At 44.4% G+C, this 26,294-nt stretch overlaps 1 protein-coding gene across 4 annotated transcripts in view; it reads right to left on the reverse strand.

Moving 5' to 3' along the window:
* Window positions 1-26,294, reverse strand: part of ARSG (arylsulfatase G) — a 125,609-nt gene that overhangs the window by 40,793 nt on the left and 58,522 nt on the right. For 3 of the 4 annotated variants that reach the window (XM_033961190.1, XM_033961192.1, XM_033961191.1), the window contains exons 4-6: window positions 25,700-25,747; window positions 24,137-24,248; window positions 5,751-5,888 (exon numbers count right to left, since the gene is read on the reverse strand). In XM_033961190.1, coding sequence (XP_033817081.1) covers window positions 5,751-5,888; window positions 24,137-24,248; window positions 25,700-25,747 — 298 coding nt within the window. The remainder of the gene's footprint in view (window positions 1-5,750; window positions 5,889-24,136; window positions 24,249-25,699; window positions 25,748-26,294) is intronic. The other variant, XM_033961193.1, reaches the window with a different exon arrangement.

The raw sequence follows: 26,294 nt of genomic DNA on the forward strand, positions 1-26,294 counted from the left end.
CATATTAGTAGGGTTCACATTGATGTTCACCCCAACCCATCCTATACCAAATCACCATATATGGGACACAGATCGTGCAGGTCTGTCCAATACTGGCCTTAGTTCTTTAATTTACATCCTTCATTTTCTAATTAGAGATCCTCTATTTTTATCCCACGCTTTTTTGAATTCTATCACTGGCCACCGATCGAAAGAGGAGAACTCAGTGTTGCAATTAACTAATTATGGTTGATTAACCAGGAAGACAACTCTTCTCACACAATCAATGACTGTTTATCTTGCCTTAATTATACCATCCAGCTTGAGCCAGGAAATTGCAGTCACGATCAATTTACCACAGACCTCTGAACCTCCTGCTAAAGGACCACGTTTAAGAAGCTGTTTTACTGAATTAACTGAGGACACTAAAGAACAGATCTGTCGAGGATCAGCAGCAATCTCAGAAACTAATCTGCAGAAGGGATTTTGGACATAGCTCAAGCCTTTTTTTCAGTTATAGCTCAATACATGTTACAGCAGGTGTTTCCAGGTCTTCTAAGGACTCATAATCTAAGGGGCCCTTTTAATAAAGCTTAAAAAGCACTAAATGCTCAGAAGCTTCGGTAAAAGAACATAAGAATTGCCATACTGGGACAGAGCAAAGGTCCATCAAGCCCAGTCTCCTGTTTCCAACAGTGGCCAGCCCAGGTCTCAAGTACCTAGCTAGATCCCAAGTAGTAAAACAGATTTTATGCAGAGGCATCAATACCTCCTTTTTCCTACTGGCCATACCTCTCCCTATGCTAAGTTTCCTTGCTAACATTTTACAAGGTAATTTTATGACGGGCAGATATGCGCTGAAGTAAATCGCTCTCTCATTGTACCAAGAATAGACTACTGCAATGCTCTCTATAAAGGAATCACCCAGAAAGAACTAAGAAGATTACAAATAATACAAAACACAGCAATTAAGCTCATAACAAAACAAACAAAAAAATACGATTATGTAACACTGCTACTGATAAAGGCTCGCTGGTTACCGATCTCCTACAGAATAACTTACAAAATATTGTTATTGGCTTTTAAAACCATAAACTCACACAAGCCAGAATTCATAAGTAGAATGCTCGTCCCCTATACACCTACCAGAACACTCCGATCCCAAAATCAACATCTACTAGTAATACCATCACCCCAACAAATAACATATGATACTACACGCTCGTCAATATTCTCAATCACAGTCTTCAGCTATGGAATTCAATGCCTAATCATCAGGAAGAAAAAGTTCTTGACAGATTTAAATCTAACCTAAAGGCATTCTTGTTCAAAGACGCGTTTGATACTGTCTTCGCTCACAGATGTAATTACCCTCTCCCCCTTGTACTTTCCTATCAATATTGTATGTTTCCCCTTAACCCCTCATAAGCAAAGTCAGTTTAGATTGAGCAAATATAGTAATGTCTTGTAATGGTTATAATTTAGACCTGGATAGAGCTATAGGCACAATAATTCGAAACTATTATCCCAGTTAAGTTAAACATATCCAAACAGTAGTAGATTCAGCTTATACAATAAAGTTCTAGTAAAAAGTAAATAAGTTCCAAGGCATCTTGGAGACTCATTGGGCCAGAATTGATTTCATAAGAACATAAGCAATGCCTCCGCTGGGTCAGACCTGAGGTCCATCAGACCTGAGCTCATGCGGCGGCCCAACAGGTCCAGGACCTGTGAAGCAATCCTCTATCTATACCCCTCTATCCCCTTTTCCAGCAGGAAATTGTCCAATCCTTTCTTGAACCCCCGTTACCGTACTCTGTCCCCTTTTAACTTTTCCGAATATCCTCTTGTTCTTTATTTTTTGAAAGTTTGAAGAATCTTTCCCTCTCTACTCTCTCTACGCCCTTCATGATCTTGTAAGTCTCTATCATATCCCCCCTAAGTCTCCTCTTCTCCAGGGAAAAGAGACCCAGTTTCTCCAATCTCTCAGCGTATGAAAAGTTTTCCATCCCTTTTATCAGACGTGTCGCTCTCCTTTGAACCCTCTCAAGTAACGCCATATCCTTCTTAAGGTACGGCGACCAATATTGGACACAGTACTCCAGATGCGGACGCACCATCGCCCGATACAACGGCAGGATAACTTCTTTCGTTCTGGTCATAATACCCTTCTTGATTATACCTAGCATTCTATTCGTTCTCTTAGCGGCCGCTGCACATTGTGCCGTCGGCTTCATTGTCCTGTCCACCATTACCCCCAAGTCCCTTTCTTGGGTAATCTCATTCAATAACATCCCTCCCATCGTATAGTTGTACCTCGGGTTTCTTCTTCCCACATGCAATACTTTACATTTCTCAACGTTGAACTTCATCTGCCATCTCGTCGCCCATTCCCCTAGTTTATTTAAGTCCCTTTGCAATTCTTCGCAGTCCTCTTTAGTCTGAGCTCCACTAAATAGTTTGGTGTCATCCGCAAATTTTATTATCTCACACTTTGTCCCTGTTTCCAGATCATTTATGAATATATTGAATAGCAGCCTATTCTGGTCCAATGAGTGTCACCTCTGAAGTTCCAAGATGCCTTGGAACTTATTTACTTTTCACTAGAACTTTATTGTATAAGTTGAACCTACTACCATAATTTAGACCTCCCATCATTTTATGATTTTATAACTGTAAGCCACTTAGAAATTTGATATGCAGGATTACAAATTTTAATAAAACTTGAAAATTACACCTTTGAAAATTACACCATACAAACTATTAGCACACGTATACAAGTGCTCTGAGGCAGACACAAATTAAGGCCCCTTTTTACGAAGCCACAGTACAGTACTGCGGCCTGGAACGCTAAATGCACCGATGCTTCTCCGCTCATAAGAATTTTATGAGCATTTAGCGCTCTGGGCAGCAGTAGAAGCCTCTACCATGTCTTAGTAAAAGGGGGCTAATCTTGTGTGTGTATTTATAAGTTATATGTATCAGCAAACCTCACCCCTAGGAAGATAAGTATACAAGGGATGTACATGCTTATACCCCAGACAATAGATCCACAAACACAAGTGTGGAAGGCAAATATAATACAGTACTCAATATAACACCCTTCTACCCAAATAGAAGAGCAAGGTGAAAATAAATGTCTGAATCCCTGTCAGTGCAGAGGCTTCAAAAACATCTTAGCCTACCAGTCCCTTCGTTTGACATCACAAAATCTCCTCATTGAAAATCATAGGTACTAGAAGACAGGATATGTTCTCAGTAATGGCCCCCCAACTGTAGAACTCACTTCCCCAGTATATTAGAGAGGAAAAAGACCTTAACCAATTAAAAAAATTTCTTAAAAGTTATTTTTTTAAAGACGCATTTAATATCTAATTTTAGATGCCCAGTGCTTCGCCGGAAATAGCTGCTCTGCAGAGGAGATTCAAGCGGTTTAGAGCCGGCACATCCTGAAACAGCTGTTTCCGGCGAAACGCTGGGCACCGCGTCACTTTGACACTTGCTCCATATACCTGCTTCAGCGTGGGATAAGTATATTTTCTCTTCATGGTTATCTGAAAGAAGATAGCACTAATTTAACAGTGTTTAATACAAAATTTGAGTCTCTCCCTGCATTGCTTAAGACTTTAAACATTTCCCGATGTGAAAGGATTTTTTATGCCAATGTCGTGACTTACCCCCGGCAAATTTTCCCACACTTTGTTTCACTTAAGGTGGTGTGTGTGTGTGTGGGGGGGGGGGGGTTTGAGGCTTTTCCTTCACATTGGCTTGACATGGGGAGCAGGGAAGGGGTGGTGGTGGACTGCCGAGGAAAGAGAGAGAGAGAAAGAAAGAAAGACACACACACATCTATTCTAGTACCCATTAATATAACAGGCTTAAAGACTAGTTTCATAATAGTTACATAACACGAGAACCATCTGAGTGCCCTGTACATTTCCAGCTGGTATAAATTTAACTTTTGAGAAGATAAAGTCCTTTCTCGGCCTGTTTATAGAACATTACGCGCCTCCCGTTTGGCTATCACATGCTGGATCTCAAATCCCCCGTCTTCCCCAGCATTCACCAAATGTCAGATTAGCTTTCAGCTGAATATCAGACCTCTGGGATGCTTTATGGACAAAGTCAAATAATGATATGGTAGTTAATAAGGTTACAGTGGACGATTCAGAAGGAGACAGCATGCAGCAAGTCATGAGAAGGGCAGATTAAGTGTTGTGAAATATTTAATGCAGCCACTGTGCCAATAAGCTAATCCTACAGGCTGAGTCCAGGACAGGACTCTACCTTCCTCACAAACACTACCGCGCAATTCTGTAACTGTGCGCATGGAGTCACGCGTGCTATACACGCAGAAAGGGCTGTGATACTTGGCAATTACACTACATTAGTGTTTTTCAACCTTTTTACACCTATGGCCGGCAGAAATTAAACAATTATTCTGTGGACCGGCATCTGTCCGTGGACCGGCGGTTGAAGAACACGGGGCTAAGTCGTGGGCCAGACCCCGCCCATCTCTACCCAATCTCCACCCCAGTCCCCGCCCCCATAATAGTACTAATTGCACCTTGCACGTCCTGTGCCTCATCTGGAAGCCTTCCCTCTGACGTTGCTTCTGGTTCAGGCGGAGGACACCCGTAGGAGCCGCTGCCCGTGGCTTTCTGCACTGAATCAATTAGGAAAAGGGAGCTGGCTCGAAGATAACACCGCATCGATCGCACCGTGGACCGGCGGCTGAAGAACACTGTTTTGGGCCTGATGCACGTGCTGGCCCTGTGGACCGGCAGGAAATTTCTGTGGACCGGTGGTTGAAGAACACTGCACTACATGCCCCTCTGTAAAACAGAACCCAACTAAGCTCTCTAGACAATAAGAATAGTCACGCTTTTAGAATCCGGCCTTTGTAATGTTGTTCATTCTAAGTCTTGTATAGTTCATATGTGAAGTGTAAATTTGGTTCGTAGACAAAAGCGCGTGCCGAAAAAGGCGTGCCGACAACCCAGCGCAGACAACTGAGCGCAAGGTGGAAGCACGTCAAAGAAAAACAGTATTTTAAGGGGCTCCAACGGGGAGTGTTGCTGTGAAACCCCCCCCACTTTACTTAATAGAGATCGCGCCGGCGTTGTGGAGGGTTTGGGGGGTTGTAACCCCCCTCATTTACTGGAAACTTAACTTTTTCCCTCTTTTTTAGGGAAAAAGTGAAGTTTTCAGTATAATGTGGGGAGTTACAACCCCCCAAACCCCCCACATCGCCGGCGCGATCTCTGTTAAATAAAGTGGAGGGATTCCCCCCCACACCCCCCGTCGGAGCCCTTTAAAATACTGTTTTTCTTCGGTGCGCTTCCGCCTTGCGCTCAGTTGTCTGCGCTGGGTTGTTGTCGCGCCTTTGTCGTCGCGCGCTTTTGACCTGTCACCGTAAATTTGGTCAAATTTTCAACATAAAAAAATAAAAAGTGGGACTTAACAGTACGTGAGCCATCATGTTATATTCACAAATGCTTTAAAAAATGATAAACCCTTCAACAGTTTCTGTCTGTGGCTATCCTCATGTGTACAGAAAACTGATTCCATAAAAGTGGATCATGATGCGCACACGTACTGTAACTTTGAAATCCCCCGGAATATACAAAGTCCGCTCCGTAGACATTAATAAGTAACCTGCCCTGCAGATGTTTGAAATGAATCCTTATCCCGATTGATCCATGAATGATGCAGAGCAATGGACTGCTGGACACCACAAAGCAGCGGCAGTGCACTTCTTCCGCGCTTACCTAGCACGCTGGATGAAGTCTGTGGCTTTCTCAGTGTATCTCTGCGTAAGGCTAGTCAAGTTCACCGGCTGTTCAACAATGGTCAGGTTCCGAAGTAAAGGCAATGCAATCTCAGTGTAGCAGCCTCTTCTGTGACAGCTAAATGAACACAAGAAAACATCATAGTAACTAGGAAAGAGTTCAAACTAGAGAGTTGCGCGGGGACAGAAATCCCACCCGTCCCCACCCGTCCCTGCCAAAGTCCCACCCGTCCCCACCCGTCCCTGTGAGGACTCCCACCCGTCCCCACCCGTCCCCGCGAGGAATCCCTCCGTCCCCGCGAGGAATCCCCTCCGTCCCCGCCCGTCCCCACGAGGAATCCCCTACATCCCCGCCTGTCCCTATAAACTACAGAAATAGTTATTTCATTTAATTATGCTACTGAATTAAAGGCTCTGGTAGAAACCCATTTAAAAATAAGCAAAAAGACTTTATTAATTTGGAAATATTAATTGGGAAGAATACATACTTTGTAAACGGGTTTCTACCAGAGCCTCTAATGTTTATAAATTTTTATCTGAATCAAAAACAAACCCGAAAAAATAGGGAGCTAAGCAAAACTATAACAAGACGAATCTCCCTAGCCCCGAGAAGGAAAACTATGTGCAGGGGAAGAGACTGCCTACTAGAGAGTTGCGCGGGGACAGAAATCCCACCCGTCCCCACCCGTCCCCGCCAAAATCCCACCCATCCCCACCCGTCCCCGTGAGGAATCCCTCCGTCCCCACCCGTCCCCGTGAGGAATCCCTCCGTCCCCACCCGTCCCCGCGAGGAATCCCCTCCGTCCCCACCCGTCCCCGCGAGGAATCCCCTCCGTCCCCACCCGTCCCCGCGAGGAATCCCCTCCGTCACCATCCTTCCCTATAAACTTCAGAAATAGTTATTTTATTTAATTATGCTACTGAATTAAAGGCTCTGGTAGAGACCCATTTACAAATAAGCAAAGAGACTATTAATTTGGAAATATTAATTGGGAAGAATACATACTTTGTAAATGGGTTTCTACCAGAACCTCTAATGTAAATATAAAATATAAATACTCAGCTGATGAGAACCCACAAACTGTCAGCTGAGGACTTCCTTTGCAGTTGGCCTGGGGTCCCTTTTGCCAAGCTTGGCAGGCAGCAGTAGCGTCCCTGAGTCACAGATGCTGGCACCTCAGTGGCTCATGGATGCTGCCAGCGACTGCTGCGCTTGGTGGAGGGGAGTTCTGACCATCTCTAGAGGAGGTCCTCTGCTGGCGGTGCTTGGGGATCCCCACCAGTCACAGCAAGGGCCAACAAGTACTTCAACACTGTAGAAATAAAACCAGAAATGCATTTCCTTTTCTTTTGAACACAAAACAAAGATATCTGCCATATACATTTCCCAAGGCAGATGACTCTATGCAATGTCACCTCGGTAACAAAATACAAAAATAGACAAATACACCCCCTCCCTTTTTACTAAACCACAATAGTAGGTTTTAGCACAGGGAGTTACGCTGAATGCCTCGCGCTGCTCTCAATGCTCATAGGCTCCCTGCGCTAAAAAACAATATTGCGGTTTAGTAAAAGGGAGCCATAGTGCAAAATATAGACAGCAGATATAAATTCTCAAAACAGACACATTTTGATCACTAAATTGAAAATAAAATCATTTTTCCTACCTTTGCTGTTTGGTGATTTCATGAGTCTCTGGTTGCACTTTCTTCTTCTGACTGTGCATCCAATCTTTCTTCCTTTCTTTCAGCCTCCTGTATGTTTCCTCTCCTCCAGACCTCATTCTCTCCCCCAACTTTTTCTTTCTGTCTCCCTGTTCCCCCTTCTTTCTGTCTCTCTGTCTGCCCCCTTTCTTTCTTTCTCCGTGCCCTCCCCCAAGCCACTCGGTTTGCTGCCACCGCCATCGGGGAATAGTCCCCAAGCCACCGCTGTCCCAAGCTTTCCCTGCAGAAGCGTCACGCTGACCAGCATTCCGCTCCCTGACGTCAATTCTGATGTAGGAGAGGAAGTTCCGGGCCAACAAGGCATTTCTCCTCATTCCATCCAGCCTGAGCCCCATCTCTCCTTGATCCAGCATTTCCCTTCTGTGTCTGTCAGAATTACCATTCCACCTATTTTCCAGCATCACCCTTCTTTGTGTCCATCTCACCTATATCCCTATCTCACCACTTTTTCAGAATCTTCATTTGTCTCTGTCCTTGTCTTTACCCCATATTCACCATTTGCCCTTTCAATGTCTTTATCTCCCCCCCCACACACACTTTTTCAGCATTACTTCTATGTCTCTATTTCACCTCCTCTTCATGTCCCCTCTGTATCTCTATCCTTATTCAGAAGGTCCTGCTTACCCTTTCTCTTCTTTGTGTCACTATCTCTATTTTCAGCTTTCCCCCCTTTTCCTTTGTTACTGCACCCTGTAGCCAGAATCTTTCCACCCTCTCTCCACTCCGGCCCAGCCCAGTATGAAATATTTCCTTTTGTTTCTCTCCCCTCTCTCTTCTCCTCCCTCACCCACGAGTCCTGCATCTGGCCCTCTCCCTTCTACCTGCACCTGGCAACACCCCCCTGCTCCGCGGCTCTCTTAAGCAACTCGTCAGCAGCGGTGATCAAGACAAGCTGCCGACATCGAGGCCTTCCCTCTACGAGTCCCACCTTTGTGGAAAAAGGAAGTTGAAACAAGCGGGACTCGCAGAGGGTAGGCCCCGACGCCAGAAGCTTGTGTCGATCGTTGCTGCTAAGTTGCCGAAGAGAGCTGCAGGTAGAAGGGAGAGGGAGATAGGAAGGCTGTAGAAGCTCCGGAGCATGACACCGAACCCGGCCAGGATGATTTCTTTTTCAGGCTGCTGCTGCTGCTGCCATCCCCCACCCGAAATGACAAAAAACAGCCTAATGCCCGCGTCGGGAAATAGCCATGCTGAGCAGTGAGCTCAGCACGTACACAGATGAAAGCCTTGCTTGCTGATTGGTCCGGCGGCACGGTGGGGCGGGGCCGCCGGACCAATCAGCAAGCAAGGCTTTCATCTGTGTACGTGCTGAGCTCACTGCTCAACATGGCTATTTCCCGACGCGACGCCAGACTTGTATGCTGCATGCTTGCATCGCCAGAATTTAGGTAGGTTGTTTTCATCCCCGTGGGAGTCCCGTGGGCAAGGGGGCGTCCACGTGGGAGTCCCGTGGGTCAGGGGGGCATCCCCGTGGGAGTCCCGTGGGCCAGGGGGCGTCCCCGTGGGAGTCCCGTGGGCCAGGGGGGGAACCCGCGGGATCCCCGCGGGACCCGCGGGATCCCCGCGATCCCCGTTCCCGTGCAGACCTCTACTGCCTACGCGAGCGAACAGAGTATAAGGTACTCAATTAAAGTAAATAAATAATTTATAATTTGTAAGAAGAGCCCTCAGTCACACAACCAACCTCCAACCTCAGGAGGAAACGGCTGCCACTGGTTTGCACCTAGAAGGTGTCAACTGTGAAACATCCTAGGGCTCTCCTGTGAATTTTGGTGCTAAATAACTCAAAAGTGCTGTTTGTGCAAACAAATCAAAAGTGCACTGCGAGCAGTCTCTTCCCCTGAACCAGGGGGGCAAAAGAACCAAGTGTCCAAATTCAGTCTATTGAAACCACAGGAAGATACTTAGCTTCTCTGGTGAGCAGTCAGAAAGTCGCCAAACGTCCAACGGGACTCCGTTTCGGGGGAGCACTCCCCCTTCCTCAGGAACGACTGACGCTTAAGCAGGAGCCTAAAAATCAAAGGCAAGAGCAGATTGGCAATAGTAGAAAATGGCCATTTTCTACTATTGCCAATCTGCTCTTGCCTTTGATTTTTAGGCTCCTGCTTAAGCGTCAGTCGTTCCTGAGGAAGGGGGAGTGCTCCCCCGAAACGGAGTCCCGTTGGACGTTTGGCGACTTTCTGACTGCTCACCAGAGAAGCTAAGTATCTTCCTGTGGTTTCAATAGACTGAATTTGGACACTTGGTTCTTTTGCCCCCCTGGTTCAGGGGAAGAGACTGCTCGCAGTGCACTTTTGATTTGTTTGCACAAACAGCACTTTTGAGTTATTTAGCACCAAAATTCACAGGAGAGCCCTAGGATGTTTCACAGTTGACACCTTCTAGGTGCAAACCAGTGGCAGCCGTTTCCTCCTGAGGTTGGAGGTTGGTTGTGTGACTGAGGGCTCTTCTTACAAATTATAAATTATTTATTTACTTTAATTGAGTACCTTATACTCTGTTCGCTCGCGTAGGCAGTCTCTTCCCCTGCACACAGTTTTCCTTCTCGGGGCTAGGGAGATTCGTCTTGTTATAAATTTTTATCAACACAACTAATATACTACTTTATCATGAAGCAAAAAAAAAAAAAAGAATTTTTTTCCTACCTTTATTGCCTGGTTTCTGCTTTCTTCATGTTCTCATTCAATTCCTTCCATCCACTGCCTCTCTTCTCTCTGTGTCTTCCATTTGCTCTGTTACTGTGCCTCTCCCTTTCTCCCCCCTCCCAAATTGGTCTGGCACCCATCTTTTTCCCTCCGCTCCCCCCATAGTCTGGCACCTCTGTCTTCTTCCCTGCCAGCGTCTTCTTCCCATTCCCTCTTCCCCATTTCCTTTCAGTGTCCTTCTCCCCCACCATCTTCCCCATGTCCTGTCAGGCAGCATCCTTCTCCCCCCTCTGCCTTCCCCATGTCCTTTCAGCGTCCTTCTCCCCCCTCTGTCTTCCCCATGTCCTTTCAGCGGCCTTCTCCACCCCTGTTTTCCCCATGTCCTTTCAGTGGCATTCTCCACCCCTTTGTCTTCCCCAGTGCTTTCAGGGTCCTTCCCCCCCCTCCTCCCGTTTACCCCATGTCCTTTCAGCGTTCTTTTCCACCCCTTTGTCTACCCCAGTGCTTTCTCGAGCCTTCTGGCTGGGCTGCTCCTTCTGCCTTCAGCGGTAGTTGTTGCAGAGATGCGTGGGCAGCGGTTCACACACACACTGATGCGTCCTTATGGTTCTAGCAGGAGGGATTGGGCATCCCTCCTGTCAGCGATGTTTGGGGGGCGGGGGATGGTTTCCTGATTCTCTAAACGGAGCTTATGACAGCCAGTTAGATAATTTTAGGTGAAGGACTTGTTCCTCCCATGCATAAAAGGTCTTGTTTTGGGCGTTTGAGACTTGGGGGAATTTTTGGTCAGGAATATGGGTTAAAGATAGACATAGTGGCAGTCTGGGCGATTAAACGTCTGAACGTACAGGTAGGCTATTCTCAAAAAATCCCACATTTTGGATGTTTTTTTCAAGAAAGGACATTTCCCTGCTGCCGGCTTTGGGTGCCTAGCACCTTAGGCCAAAAAGGGACTTAGACGTTTTTGTTTTTTTTTTAAATTATGCCCCTCCACGTGTCTGTTAACAGTTTTTATAAGCTCCTGACACAGTTTTTGAGAGAGCGAAACAAGGTCATGTCGGGCTTTTAATTATTTATGTATTTATGCTTTTTTTGTAGGTGAAAACGCACAGAAGAACAGGGGAAACAAAACCACAAAACTCAAAAGAGCAAAACCAAAGTGGAATTGTTTCAAACAGAATGGTGCACCAAGAAAGTGTCTTTCAAAATTGCATCATGTTTTATATTTATATATATGACTATAAATTATACATATAAAAATGAACAAATCAATAGACTCCTGATGCAGGCCGGGTAGGCCGAAACATGTACATGTCGAGTCATTGTATGGAATTACGGAACTTTGGATGAATAAAGGCATTTGGATTTATCAGATGAGTTGAAAGACACTTTCTTGGTGCACCTTTTTGTAGGTGAATACATTTTTGGACTTTTATCATCATCAATTGAATGATTAAAGTACACACCATTCTTGTCATCAAATGGATTTTTCATCTTAACGAAATACAAAGAAATCTGGGCGCGCTTTCTTAGCCCTTGGCCACCCCTACCTTAAAACTTCAAAGTGACCAAAACAAGTTATGTTTCTTGTGGTCAGGCCAACATGGATAATTAAGTTAGTTACTAATTACATAAATTAGCCAGCATAAGCCTACTGGAGTAGAAAATTAGTCGGACAGTTTGCATGGTTTGTGGAGAATCAGATTCTTTCACTGGGTTTCCTGTCGAGATGAGTCAGGGGACATAAGTCATGTCTTATGTTCTTTCAGGTGCCTGGGACATTAGGTTACCTAAAGTAACCACTACCTGGTTGCTGAATAACCAATATTAAAAAAAAGAGAGAGACAGAGCTTGATGGCTCATAGGTTGCCTGACATATCATCATGCAAGACGATTCCCCACTCAGCTTCTACTACTATGGTACTACTATTAATTATTTCTATAGCGCTACCTGACACACGCAGCGCTGTACAGAGTCACAAAGAAGAAGACAGTCCCTGCTCCAAAGAGCTTACAATCTAAACAGATGAGACAGACAAATAGGATGTGATGGATACAGTTAAGGGGAAGGGTTAATCTGCTGGCTGGGCTGGAGGGCAGAGGGGAGTACAGGACAATCAAGCCATTGTGACATCAATGAGGAGGTTGTCTCTTATTGGTGGAATGAGGCATTATGACGTCACAATCTCAGCTCTGCTTCCCAAAGACTGAAACTCTTCACACTACTACTATGAATTATTTCTATAGCGCTACCAGACGCACACAGCGCTGTACAGTCACAAAGAAGAAGACAGTCCCTGCTCCAAAGAACTTAGAATCTAAACAGACAAGACAGACAAACAGGATGCCATGGATTCAGTTAAGGGGAACGGTTAATCAGCTGTCTGGGCTGGAGGGCAGAGGAGTAGGGTAAAGGATTGAAAGCTATATCAAAAGGTGGGTTTTCAGTCTGCTTTTAAATAAGAGAATGGAAGGGATTTGACAGACAAACTCAGGTAATTTATTCCAGGCATAGGGGGCAGCTAGATGAAAGGAACAAAGTCTGGAATTGGCAGTGGAGGAGAAGGTTAATGCTGTGAATGACTTAACTGAGGAGGTGTATAAGGAGAGAGAAGTGAGGAGAGATATTAAGGGGCAGCAGAATGAACACACTTGTAGGTCAGCAATAGAGAGTTGCGCGGGGACAGAAATCCCACCCGTCCCCACCCGTCCCCGTGAGAAATCCCTCCGTCCCCACCCGTCCCCGCGAGGAATCCCCTCCGTCCCCACCCGACCCCGCGAGGAATCCCCTCCATCCTCATGAGGAATCCCCTCCATCCCCAACTCCCCCCCCAAAGATAAATTAAAGCAAAACCAAAATGGAAGTCAAACAGAAGCACCAGTCATACAAAGATGTCATCTTCATACTGAAGAAAGAGTCTGCCTTTGGTGAAACAACTTTTCTATTCAATGTTTGTCCATCACAAGGAAAATCAACAGAGATATAGGAACTTGGAAGGGGGAGGGGGAGAAAGACAAAGGAAAGCAGGGGCAATAAATACAGGAAGTGACAAAATGGGCAGGCAAGGACAATTAACAGATAAAGCAGAGGCTCCCAACCAGTGTGCCACAGCAGGGAAACTTCAAGAGTGTCACAAAATTAAAGCCATGCCATTAGACAGGACAAGTCACAAGCACTGGCTGAGCTGGCGGGGGGGGGGGGAGCTAGGGAGAACACTGCTCGTCTTCCATTTCCTGCCTGCCCTGCTGCAGCACACATAGCCGACTGGAAGTCTTCCATAAGCCCTCCTTCCGACATCAGCGCTGACATCGGGGAAGACTTCTGATTGGCTATGTGTGCTGCGGCAGGGCAGGCAGGAAATGGAAGAAGAGCCTCGCGGCAGGGAAGGTAGGAAAATCAGACGAGCCTCGCGGCTCGAGTTGTATTGAACCCCGCGGGATCGCCAAGACCACGAGGGGCATCCCCACGGGATCCCTGTGACCATAGGGGGTGTCCCCACGGGATCCCCTGACCTGAAGGGGGAATCCACGGGATCCCCGTCGTCCCCGTTCCAGTGCAACTCTCTAGTCAGCAATAAGATCTTGAACTGTATGCGATGGCAGATAGGGAGCCAGTGAAGTGACTTAAAGAGAGGGGTGACATGAGCGTAGCGAGGTTGATAGATGAGTCGCGCAGCAGAGTTTTGCACAGATTGCAAGGGGGAGAGGCGATACCAGTTAGGAGTAGATTGCAGTAATCTAAGCGTGAGGTTACGAGAGTGTGGACAAGGGTACGGGTCGTGTGCTCAGAAAGGAAGGGGCGAATTTTGGTGATATTGAAGATAGAAGCAACAGGCCTTAGCAGCTTGTTGGATATGCGTAGAAAATGAGAGGTCAGAAAATCGAAGACGACTCCACGGTTGCGAGCAGAGGAGACTGGAACAATGATATTATTATTAACCGAGATGGAGAAAGGAGGAGAAGGAGCAGAGGGTTTAGGAAGAAAGAGGAGCAGCTCAGTCTTGGACATATTTAGTTTCAGATGACAGGCAGCAATGTCAGTCAAACATGCGGAGACTTTTTCCAGGACTTTAGGTGAAATTTCAGGTGTAGAGAGGTAGATCTGGGAGACATCAGCATATATATGTGCTGGGAGCAGAAGAGTTCATGTAAGAGATAGTGGTGCCAATTCTGAAGAACGCACATAAATCAGCACTTATCAAAATAGGAGATAATAATAATAATAATAATAACAGCTTATATACCGCAATACCGTGAAGTTCTATGCGGTTTACAGAAGATTAAGCAAAGGTAACAAATTGAATTGACTTTAAGAGGGGAGGAAGAAAGAGAATTATTAGGACAGGAAATTCGTTGTTGAGGAGAGAGTGATCAAAAGGACAAGTTAATCGCTATAGAGGGGAGAGATGTGGAGGAAAATACTACACACTAATGAGACAAACAACTCTCCACTCATTAACAGTCTAATTCAATGCCAGTAACCTCAATGCAAACGAAAGAAAAAGCCTCCGTGCTGGGCGAGTCCTGCTACGACCCTACCTCCTCCCCATCGTCAGCATAAAAAACTGCCATCTATATCAGGTTACATCCAGGCCTTATCTCCAACAGGGTGACGGACTGTGCGTAGTACCTGCCTCAGGTGATAGTTCCAGGCTACACCTGGAGGCTTTGGGATTTGAAACAAAATCTAGTCGAGAGCTTCCCATCGTAGTCCTAACCCTCCGGTCTTGCACATGCACGACCTGTTGGGTTTCTATACTTATTACCTGGTTAGCTTTCTATACTTGTGTATACATTAGTTTTCTATACTTGTGTATACATTAGTGCTCTCTATGAAGTCAGAGAGTTGATTAAATATGAGTTTCTCTGTTAATTTCCCCAAAAATGGCAAGATAGCTATTGGCCGATAGTTTGTAGAATCATTTATACTAATTTTGTGATCTTTAATGATAGGGGTAATGATAGCGGTTTTCCAGAGGGAGGGGACAGTGGCTGTGATTAGACTCTCCTGAATTAGTGAGTGGATAAAAGGTCCAAAATGGGAAAAATATTTTTTTAGATAGTAAGGTGGAATGATCTCAGATCCGGAATTCTTTAGGTTGACTTGTTGAATAAGAGTTTCTATATCAGTAATTGAGGGAATTTTGAAATTTGAACATCTAGCTGTTGGTACAGATTTTGTTTGGCTTGTACTAATTGGAATGCTTGTTATGTTTGAGGTAAAAGAATTACGAATATTGTGAATTTTTTGAGTAAAAGCATCAGCTAATTCTTGTGCTGTTAATGTAGATTTGTGAGTAGTGTTATTTATTTTATTTTTTGAATCTATTGTCTTTAGAATATTGAATAAGGTGGATGAATTTTTGGCTTTATCAAGTTTCAAGTTTCAAGTTTATTAAATTTTGATTTTACGCAATATCAAATATTTCAATGCGTATTACATAATTGAAATGTACAATAAAAAAAAACTGGGGTGGCAAATACAAATATAAATAAGACAAAATTATACAAACTAATCATTATGTATTATTAATACAAACTGAAACAAGTGGGTAAAGAAAAAATGGAATTACAATTTTAGAAAAATAAAAAAAAATAAAAATAAAAATTTAACAATTAAGGATTATACATAAGGGTAGGGTAGGTGAGAAAAGTGATGAAGGAAAGAAAGAGAGAAAGAAAAAAAAAAAAAAAAAAAAGTATAAGATGTTTTGATAGAAAAGAGAGAAATATAAGATTAAAAGAACTCTTTTAATTTCTATATTGATGTTCTACATATTTGATTCCTAAAGGATAAATATTATCAAAAATTATGATAAAAATTATTTATCAGTCGTCCTAATCCATGAGGTAAAAAGCCACAGCGAGACTGGCAAAGCAATCTACGTCCAACTACGCCAGACACAGCGGAAAACAAAGGAGACCTTGGGCTCCTTTTACGAAGGTGCGCTAGGGTTTTTAGCGCACGCACAGTGGCCGAAAATCTCGGGAATCTAACGTGCGCTATTGCGCGTGTTAAGGCCCTAGTGCACCTTTGTAAAAGGAGCCCCTTGTCATGGAAAGTAGAGAATGACACGGGGAGCGATCCCCGCAGCGAACCGCTGCGTGGCTGCGGTTTGGCTGCGGGTTATGGTGACCTCATTAGCAAATCGCCGCAGACGCGGGGACAAATCCTTTCACCGCCCGCAAAAACGGTGAATAGATTTGTCCCCGCAGGCCAATGTCCCCCCTTCTAGGAACCGCTATTTACCTGTGTTTCACCTGCACGTTGCCGCATTGACTCCACCCCCCAATATACTGGCTCCTCATTTGTCAGATCAACCCTTCCTGCCAATAGAACCCGCCCCCCCCCCCGACGATCGCCGGCAGGAAGGTGCTCAGCCCTTCATGCCGACAGAACCAGCCCTCCCCAACGATCGCGGCAGGAGGGTACCCATCCCCTCCTGCCTACCCCAACCCCCCCCCAACGGCCCTCCCGACGATCGCAGCAGGAGGATATCCAACCCCTCCTGCCAGCTCCCCAACAGCCCCCCTATGATCACTGGTAGGAGGGTGCCCAACCCCTCCTGCCGGACCCTCCCCCAACAAACCCCGCCATCCCGAAACACCACCCTTAGTCTTACTTTCCAAGTTGGACCGGACAGCTCCTCGCTCGTCTGGCCAGCAGGCCTGCCTCCGTCCAAATGAGGTGGGCCCGCCCCTCCCCTCCCCTGCCTAACCCACAGGATCCTAGGGCCTGATTGGCCCAAGCACCTAAGGCCCCTCCTATAGCGGGAGTGGCTTTAGGTGCCTAGACCAATCAGGCCCTAGGATCCTGTGGGTTGGGCAGGGTAGGGGCGGGCCCGCCTCATTTGGACGGAGGCAAGCCTGCTGGCCATACGTGTGAGGAGCCGTCCGGTCCAACTTGGAAAGTAAGACTAAGGGGGTTCCGGGGTGGGAGGGTTCGTTGGGGGGGGGTCCAGCAGGAGGGGTTGGGTACCCTCCTGCCGGCGATCTTAGGGGAGGCCATTGGGAGGACCGGCAGGAGGGGTTGGGTACCCTTCTGCTGCGATTGTCGGGAGGGCCGTTGGGGGGGGTCTACAGGAGGGGTTGGGTGCCCTCCTGCCGTGATCGCTGGGGGGAGGGGAGACTTGCAGCCGTAGCCGCGGTCACTATGCTAATCACGATTAGCATAGTGACCGCGATTAGGTACACGATTTGGTACACGATTAGGTACACGATTTGCCGCGATTAGGTACAGCGGCCGCGTCTACTTACCATGTAGGCTAACATTGTAAGCATTAAAAATACATGTCGTGTTTGTTTTTGTATAGTTATTAACTAATATTTAACTAAGTTTTAAAGAATGTTTCCTTTATACGTAAATAAAGAAAAGTATTTAAAATCGTACCCGTTTGAGGCTTTTATATATGCAGCGGTGACGGTGACGGGGCGGTGAATGGGGTGGCAGTGGCGGTGACGGGGCGGTGAATGGGGTGGCAGTGGCGGTGACGGGGCGGTGAAGGGAATGGCGGTGACGGAGCGGTGCAGAGGATGGTGAGACGGGGACGGGGCGGTGACGGGGACCAATTTTTTCACCGTGTCATTCTCTAATGGAAAGGCAGCATAGCTAAAAGACTTAACAGAAATATTATTTTCCTTTCATAGGTACTCAAATTAATCATGATGACAATGCTATTAAAGGGAGGCGATTTATTTAGATTTCTCATGGAGGTAGAATATGCCCCCGATGCTTCTGTGGGATAACTAACTAACTTTATTTTTTTAGTATACCACAATACCACAAGCAGTTCAGAGTAGAGAGTTGCACGGGGACAGAAATCCCGCCCATCCCCGCCAGGATCCTCTCCGCCCCACCCGTCCCCGCCAGGATCCTTTCTGTCCCCACCAGGATCCTCTCCGTCCCCACCCGTCCCAGCCACGATCCTCTCCGTCCCCACCCATCCCCGCAATGAATTACCTCCATCCCCGCCCTTCTCCCCATAAAAAGCAGCAATTACTTCTGACAGGATCATTAATTCCACAGTTTCTTATGTGTTTGCACTACTGTTTTCCTTTTGGAATTTCTTTGGTGGAACCCTTTTTTTGTTTTCTGCTCAGGTAATTAACTTATAAACCCCCTCTTTTACTAAGGCTGACGTGTCCATTATATTATATGGACAAACCCTGCTTCCAAAGCCTTCCATCCCCGTGGGAGTCCCGTGGGCTAGAGGGGGTCCCTGTGGGAGTCCCGTGGGATAGAGGGGGGTCCCCGTGGGAGTCCCAGGGGCCAGAGGGGGGTCCCTGTGGGAGTCCCATGGGTTAGGGGGGGATTCCTGTGGGACCCCCGCGGGAACCACGGGATCCCCATTCCCGTGCAGACCTCTAGTTCAGAGCGGTTTACAGAGGAAGAGACTGTACATATACAGCAATGTTACAGAAAGTATTGTCAAGTACATTGGTAACAAATTTTTTTTAAATTAAATTGGTGAGCCAAGAGAGGTTAGGAATAGACGGAAATATCTCAGAGGTACAGCAGGTAATTTCAGTGATAAGCAAGGTGGGGAGGTTTCAGAGAAATTTATCAGTTTCTCAATCTCCTGAGCTTTCCTGCCCTTCTTTACCCTCCTCCCTCAGGGCGAGGGGCAACATGCATTATCAGACAAAAACACGCATACTTTTAGCCGCAGAGCCTGGCCAATGGTAAAAGTACCCCTAAATGTTTTAATATGATGCTTTAGTTATGTTTGAATATTTTTATTAAATTTTCAACAAAGTGCAAGAAAAATGATACGAAGAGGTATATCAAATTCTCTTACATGTGCACAAACCATTCCTCCCCATCCCCCTTTCCACCCTCCCCCCCCTATAAAAGAATAGAGTCCAGTAGCATCACAGGTAGCCCGTGATCATCTTCACAAATTAAGTAATCTACTTCGAGCATGGGGAGTAAGGCCCATCCAGAAATGTTCCCAAGTCTGACAGAAACGGCGACCCGGCCCGCGGCCCCGATATGGTGCTTTCATTGCCTTGATCCGACAATAATTGTAAGGAAAAGCGGTATATCAAATAAACTGAACATACATACATGTTTAGTGTCTTTTCTTTTTTTTTTAGTGTGTTTTATTATAGCTCATGTCTCATATGATTTTTTTAAAGAATTTGGAATCCTGAAGCAGGCATTGTTGTTGCCAAAACACAGCCGTGTCAGGTCTCCATATTTGCACCTTGTGATGAAGCACAAGATAGCTGATGTGTTATTATTATGAAGTTTGTACGTAATGATTTATGTATGTTTTCACTATAATCTGCTTCGGTTCAAAGCAGACTAGAAATTTTAAAATAAATAAATATTTGTGAAGAGACTTCACATTTGCTTATTTATGAGTCTTCATATTTGTTAAGCAAAGGGATAAACGTTACTGTTTGGACATTTTGTTTGGTTCCCTTTTTATCTCAAATTCTGTACTATTCAAAGGCTCTAATGTACCAAAATTTTTATTTATTCAATTTCTATACTGTTCTCCCAGGGGAGCTCAGAACAGTTGACATAAATTTATTCAGGCACTCAAGCATTGTTCCCTGTGTGTGCTGGTGAGCTCACAATCTATCTGAGGCAATGGGGGGGATTAAGTGACTTGCCCAGGGTCACAAGGAGCAGCGTGGGTTTGAACCCACAACCTCAGGGTGCTGAGGCTGTAGCTTTAACCACTGCACCACTCTAGAAATCAGAATGTGGTAAAAGTGATCCAAGTGTAGGGCAATCTAGCCATTGTGACATCACTGATGAAGTTGGCTCTTATTGGTGGAATGAGGCATTATGACATCACAATACCTGCTCTGGTGATCAGAGGTTGAAACTTTTCACTATTTATTCTCCCAGGGGAAGCTCAGAACGGTTTACATGAATTTATTCAGGTATTCAAGCATTTTTCCCTATCTGTCCCGATGGGTTTCAAGTTTCAAGTTTATTAGGATTTTTATATACCGCCTATCAAGGTTATCTAAGCGGTTTTTACAATCAGGTACTCAAGCATTTTCCCTCTCTGTCCCGGTGGGCTCACAATCTATCTAACGTACCTGGGGCTATGGAGGACTGAGTGACTTTGCCCAGGGTCACAAGGTTTGAACCCACAACCTCAGGGTGCAGAAGCTGTAGCTTTAACCACTGCACCACTCTAGAAATCTTGAAATAGTGAAAATGAGTTAAGTCTAGGACAATCAAGCCATTGTGACATCACTGATGAGGTTGGCTCTTATTGGTGGAATGAGGCATTATGACATCACAATACCTGCTCTGGTTATCAGAGGTTGAAACTTTTCACTATTTATTCTCCCAGGGGAGCTCAGAAAAGTTTATATGAATTTATTCAGGTATTCAAGCATTTTTCCCTTTCTGTCCCGATGGGTTTCAAGTTTCAAGTTTATTAGGATTTTTATATACCGCCTATCAAGGTTATCTAAGCGGTTTTTACAATCAGGTACTCAAGCATTTTCCCTCTCTGTCCCGGTGGGCTCACAATCTATCTAACGTACCTGGGGCTATGGAGGACTGAGTGACTTTGCCCAGGGTCACAAGGTTTGAACCCACAACCTCAGGGTGCAGAAGCTGTAGCTTTAACCACTGCACCACTCTAGAAATCTTGAAATAGTGAAAATGAGTTAAGTCTAGGACAATCAAGCCATTGTGACATCACTGATGAGGTTGGCTCTTATTGGTAGACTGAGGCATTATGATGTCACAATAGGAGCTCTGGTGATCAGAGGCTGAAACTTTTCACACTATTTATTCGATTTTCTCTACTGTTCTCCCAGGGAAGCTCAGAAGGGTTTACATTAATTTATTCAGGTACTCAAGCATTTTCCCTCTCTGTCCCGGTGGGCTCACAATCCATCTAACGTACCTGGGGCTATGGAGGACTGAGGGACTTGTCCAGGGTCACAAGGAACAGTGCGGGGTTTGAACCCACAACCCCAGGGTGCTGAGGCTGTAGACCCAACCACTGCGCCACACACTCCTCTAATGCCACACAATCTATCTAATGCTGGGGCAATTAAGGATTAAGTGACTTGCCCAGGGTCACAAGGAGAACGAGAACCCAGGACCTCAGAGTGCTGAGGCTGCAGCTTTAACCACTGCACCTCTCTAGAAATCAAAATAGAGTAAAAGTGATCCAAGTGTAGGACAATCCAGCCGTTGTGACATCACTGATGAGGTTGGCTCTTATTGGTGGAATGAGGCTTTATGACATCACAATATCTTCTCTGTTATCAGAAGCTGTAACTTTCACACTATTTATTAATCCTCCCAAGAGAGCTCAGAAAGGTTTGCATGAATTTATTCAGGTATTCAAGCATTTTTCCACTGTCCTTCCTGGAGTGCTCACAATCTATCTAATGTACCTGGGGCAATGGGGGGGGGAGGGGGTTAAGTGATTTTCTCAGGGTCACAAGGAGCAGCGTGGGTTTGAACCCACAACCTCAGGGTGCTGAGGCTGTAGCTTTAACCATTGCGCCACACTCTTAGACATACTGTAGTATGGTAAAAGATAGCATGGTAAACATTGTCTGACAAGAGATTGCAAAACACAGATAAGAAGGCATGGTAAAACATAACATGACAAAACATGGTATGGGGAGACACAGCTTGGCTTGCATAGCTCGGCAAAACAGCACGACAAACATAGTATGACAAAATCATTTGCAGAAATCAGTTCTACTGGTTGAAATACAGCAGCATAGCTGGTTACCAAGAATGTGAAGGTTACATTGATCTGTCTAGAGCAGTGTATTCAAACCTGTCCTGGGAGGACCCCCAGCCAGTCGGGTTTTCACTACAAGGCAGGGTACAATTAACCAAATTACCTATCTCAAAAAGTATTTAATACATATAACTAGACAGGTTTTTTTATTTAAATATACTGTATTTTTATTAAATAACACAAATCTTAATACTATATTATACATTAAACTTTAACTTTCAAAATCCTATATGGTATCCTCCCTCCCTTTATCCCTCTTTCTTGGAATTCCTCAAACCCTAATACCACCAGATCCTCCCCCAAATTAAAACTATCCTTCCCCTCGCTAAAAGGCATTTCCCACACAGGAAAGCTAGGGACCTCCCTCCACTTCAAAATCACTGAGCTCTGGAACAACCTTACCTCCCCTCTTCGGAACTTGAGCTCTCTCCAAGTTTTCCGCAAACATCTGAAAACCTGGCTTTTCTCAAAAAATGTAAGTCTCCCTCCAATTTAGGAATCAAAGAAACTCTTATATCTTGGCATCCCAAGTCCTCTAAATTTTCTTCTCACTTCTACCTCTAACCCTCTGTTGTAGTTCCTTCCTATTTCTCCTACTGTAAACCGCGTCGAGCTCTACGAACGTGGAGATGATGCGGTATACAAACCTAAGGATTAGATTAGATTAAACATAAATGAATCCATATTGCACTTTCAGTTACTAAAATCTGTATTATCCCACAATACAGTGGAAGAAAACCTGGAGCTTGTACTCAGTCCATTCCTAAGCCTTAATAAAGCTGTTCCACATCATAGTCTGGGTGTATTATTTCATTTCTCCAGAATTCTCCAATGTTCCAACAAGCATAGATTGATTCTTAGACAAAGCTGTTATAATGCCTTCTCACTCCACTGTGTCCAGCCAGACCGACACAGCACCACGTTTCGCTAATACAGTGTCTTCAGGAGCTGAAACTGTGGCAGGTTTTCAAATTTCAACTTCTTTACTGCTTCATTTCATTATAGATTAGCAACTGCACGGGTTCACAAGCTCACTCTCCTCTCAGACAGGATACAAATCACTGCCACAGTTTCAGCTCCTGAAGACGCTGTAATAGCGAAACGTTGTGCTACATCGTGCTGGCTGGATATAGCCTGAATTGGAGTGAGAAGGCATTATAACAGCTTTGTCTAAGTTTCCAAGTTTATTATATAATTTGATTAATCGCCTATCACAGTTTCTAGGCGATGTACAATTTCATAAACAATCAGATACGGGTAACAAATCAAGCAAACAATAGTCATGTCAAATTAAAATAACAAATACAAACATTCCTAAACATAGTTTAGCCTATACATATAATATCAAAACAAAGGGAAAATTATTAATGGGTTACAATCAATATTTAATTTAAATATGTTTAAGGAAAAAACAGTAGGAGGGGAAACAGATAGAATTTGTAATAAAATCTAAAATAAAAAGAGACCGAATCTTTAAATTTATTCACTAAAAGCATCTATAAAAAGGAAACTCTTAAGTTTGGACTTAAATTTGTCTAAGTTCTTTTCCTCTCTAATAAATAGTAGGAGGTCATTCCAAGACTGGGGAGCTGTTATTGAGAAAATGGTGTGACGCCTCGTATTGATAACTTTCAATGAAGGAATGGCCAATAAGTGTTGATCTTGTGATCTCAACTGTCTTGAGGTAGAATGAGGAATTAGGACTCTAAATATAAAAGCAGGGGTTTTAAATAGTAATGATTTAAAGGTAAGCAAGCATAATTTGAATAGGATACGGTGTGCAAATGGGAGCCAATGTGCCTTTACTAAGAATCAATCTATGCTTGTTGGAACATTGGAGAATACTTGAGAAATGAAATAATACACCCAGACTATGATGTGGAACAGCTTTATTTTCATCAGAAAAGGCTTGGGAATGGACTGAGTACAAGCTCCAGGTTTTCCTCTACTGTACTGTGGAATAATACAGATTTTAGTAACTGGAAGTGCAATATGGATTCATTTATGTTTAATGTATAATATAGTATTAAGATTTGTGTTATTTAATAAAAATACAGTATATATAAATAAAAAAACCTGTCTAGTTATATGTATTAAATACTTTTTGAGATAGGTAATTTGGTTAATTGTACCCTGCCTTGTAGTGAAAACCCGACTGGCTGGGGGTTCCCCAGGACAGGTTTAAGAACCTCTGGTCTAGAGGACTAAAACGGCTGAAGGATAAAAGAAGAATATATTCTGGAGAGAAAGACATACCTTGTAGCCTTGGGATGCTGGGGACAGGATGGACAAGGAGGAAGATTATATCCTGGAGTGTCTGTACATCCCATGTCATTGCTGTAAGGTATTCCAAAATAATCATCAAACCCTGAAAAAGGGATAAATTAGTAAATACAAGACAATCCATTTCTGAACAGTTAACAAGAAGCAACAAAGAAATGATTGTACCCGAAAACGTGCAAAATAGATTCAAAGTCATTTAAAATCAAAAAAGCTTAGACCTAGATTCTCTAACCAGGGACGATTTTTTAGGGGCCGGTAGGTGGCCAAACTCAGGAAAAAAACACCATTGAGACAACGTTTTAAACCGAGTATCAAGGTACCTACCGGCCCCTAAAAAATCAATAGCAGAATCGCACCTCCGTAAGTGTTTTAGGCCGCCTAACGCTACTGTGGGCGTGGCTAAGGCCCGAAGTAGCATTTGGCAGCCTAAAGCACCGCGATTCACATCATAGGTCGATGCTGAAAACGTAGATGCTGGCCTCCATTTCTGATCTCTACCTTTGCCGGAGGCACAATTCAGTACCCTGCGCCGTCGCGTGATTGGCATGCGATCGGCGGCCACTTTCAAGGTGCCCGCCAACAGCGGCGTGTCTAGTAGGGCTGTACCGACTGTTCATATTCGATTCAACTCCGAATAGTGCCTGAAATACATTATTCATACTCGGGCGAATAGTGATCTAAATTCAAATCCTGATGAAATAAACCCTTGCTCTCTGATTTCACGCTGCTCAATTGTTCGTATTTGGACAAATAGTAAATTAAAAAAAAAAAAAAAAATATGCTATTTGGTATAGTTCTACTGTCTAGCTAAGTTGGAAATACTCTCCTACCTAGATAAAATCTCTGTTCATTTATAAAACTTTATAACCCTTTCCAAAATTTCTCAGCAGGCTACAATGAAACACACATACGAGCAATAACACAATAACAAAATAATTTTACGATAACAGAAAAAGCATCAGAAAGTGAAACATACAGAAACTTCTTTAAATCTCAACATGAGGCACTTTTTTAATAAGTTGCATGTAATCATGTAATACAGCAGGAAGAACATGTTTAGACCCTTAACCCTTTCAGGACCATAAGGATCGTAGGCCAATTTTTGTGGTTTTGATGACATTTTTATGGTAAAAAGGGCTTGCAGATGCCAAAAAATTGATTTTTTTTGTGAAATATCATTATTTTTATTTAAAAAAATCACACTTCTGGCTTATGGACAGTGTGGCAAGTGAATCTTCTCGTCAATCTGGCAACGACGCTAATGAATGAATGTCGGAACCAGTTTGTTTACATAAAGGCAGTATCCTATGGAATCCGTACATATCAAATTTAGAACTGTAGACTATCCCAATCAAAATTGATAGGATTTTAAAGTTATGGGACAAATATGTCCCTTGGTCCTGAAAGGGTTAAGAAATATGGGCTGGCTTATGTCAAAGAACCCCCCCCCCCCCCCCCGGCTACATAAATGATAAAAAACAGAACCTGGGCTCAGTGACAACAGATGCTTTCAACAGCCAGGACAGCAACACTTACCACGAAAATTGGGATGATGGAAGCCATGATGACCCAGATGCCACTTTCCTATGTTAAAAGAATAAAAGTATTTTCAGTACTACGTTCTTTTCGGTCCGTTCACATGGCTATGACTGGTTTAGGTGAGGAGTGATCCAGTGGCAGAGCTGCTCCTTTTTTTTTTAAATTATTTCTTTATTCATTTTATAACTTACATCAAGTGTACAGTAAATATCAAACAATTATAGTACAACATCACATGTGGATTTGGGGTGGGGGGGATTCTTGGTTTTCCACTAATAATACATATATATATATGAATGACATAAGATATTATTTTCATGTGGTATATTTTAGTTGTATATGAATTTGGGAGGGGGGTGGGGGTTAGAGCTGCTCCTTGTGATTTAGGCCACGTCACTTAATCGTCCGTTGCTCCAGGTACAAAATAAGTACCTGCGAATTTGCGGTCTGCAGTTCCGGGTCATTCGCGGTATTTTCTGACCGCAAAGGAGAAACAGGAGAGGGCAGCTGGAGAGGCAGGAGAGGGTAGCTGGAGTGCCGGCGAGTGAAGGAAATCACTTGCAGCATGCTCCGACTGCCTCTTCCTGCACTA

The sequence above is a fragment of the Geotrypetes seraphini genome, chromosome 10 (genome assembly GCF_902459505.1).
Source record: "Geotrypetes seraphini chromosome 10, aGeoSer1.1, whole genome shotgun sequence".
Taxonomy (NCBI): domain Eukaryota; kingdom Metazoa; phylum Chordata; class Amphibia; order Gymnophiona; family Dermophiidae; genus Geotrypetes; species Geotrypetes seraphini.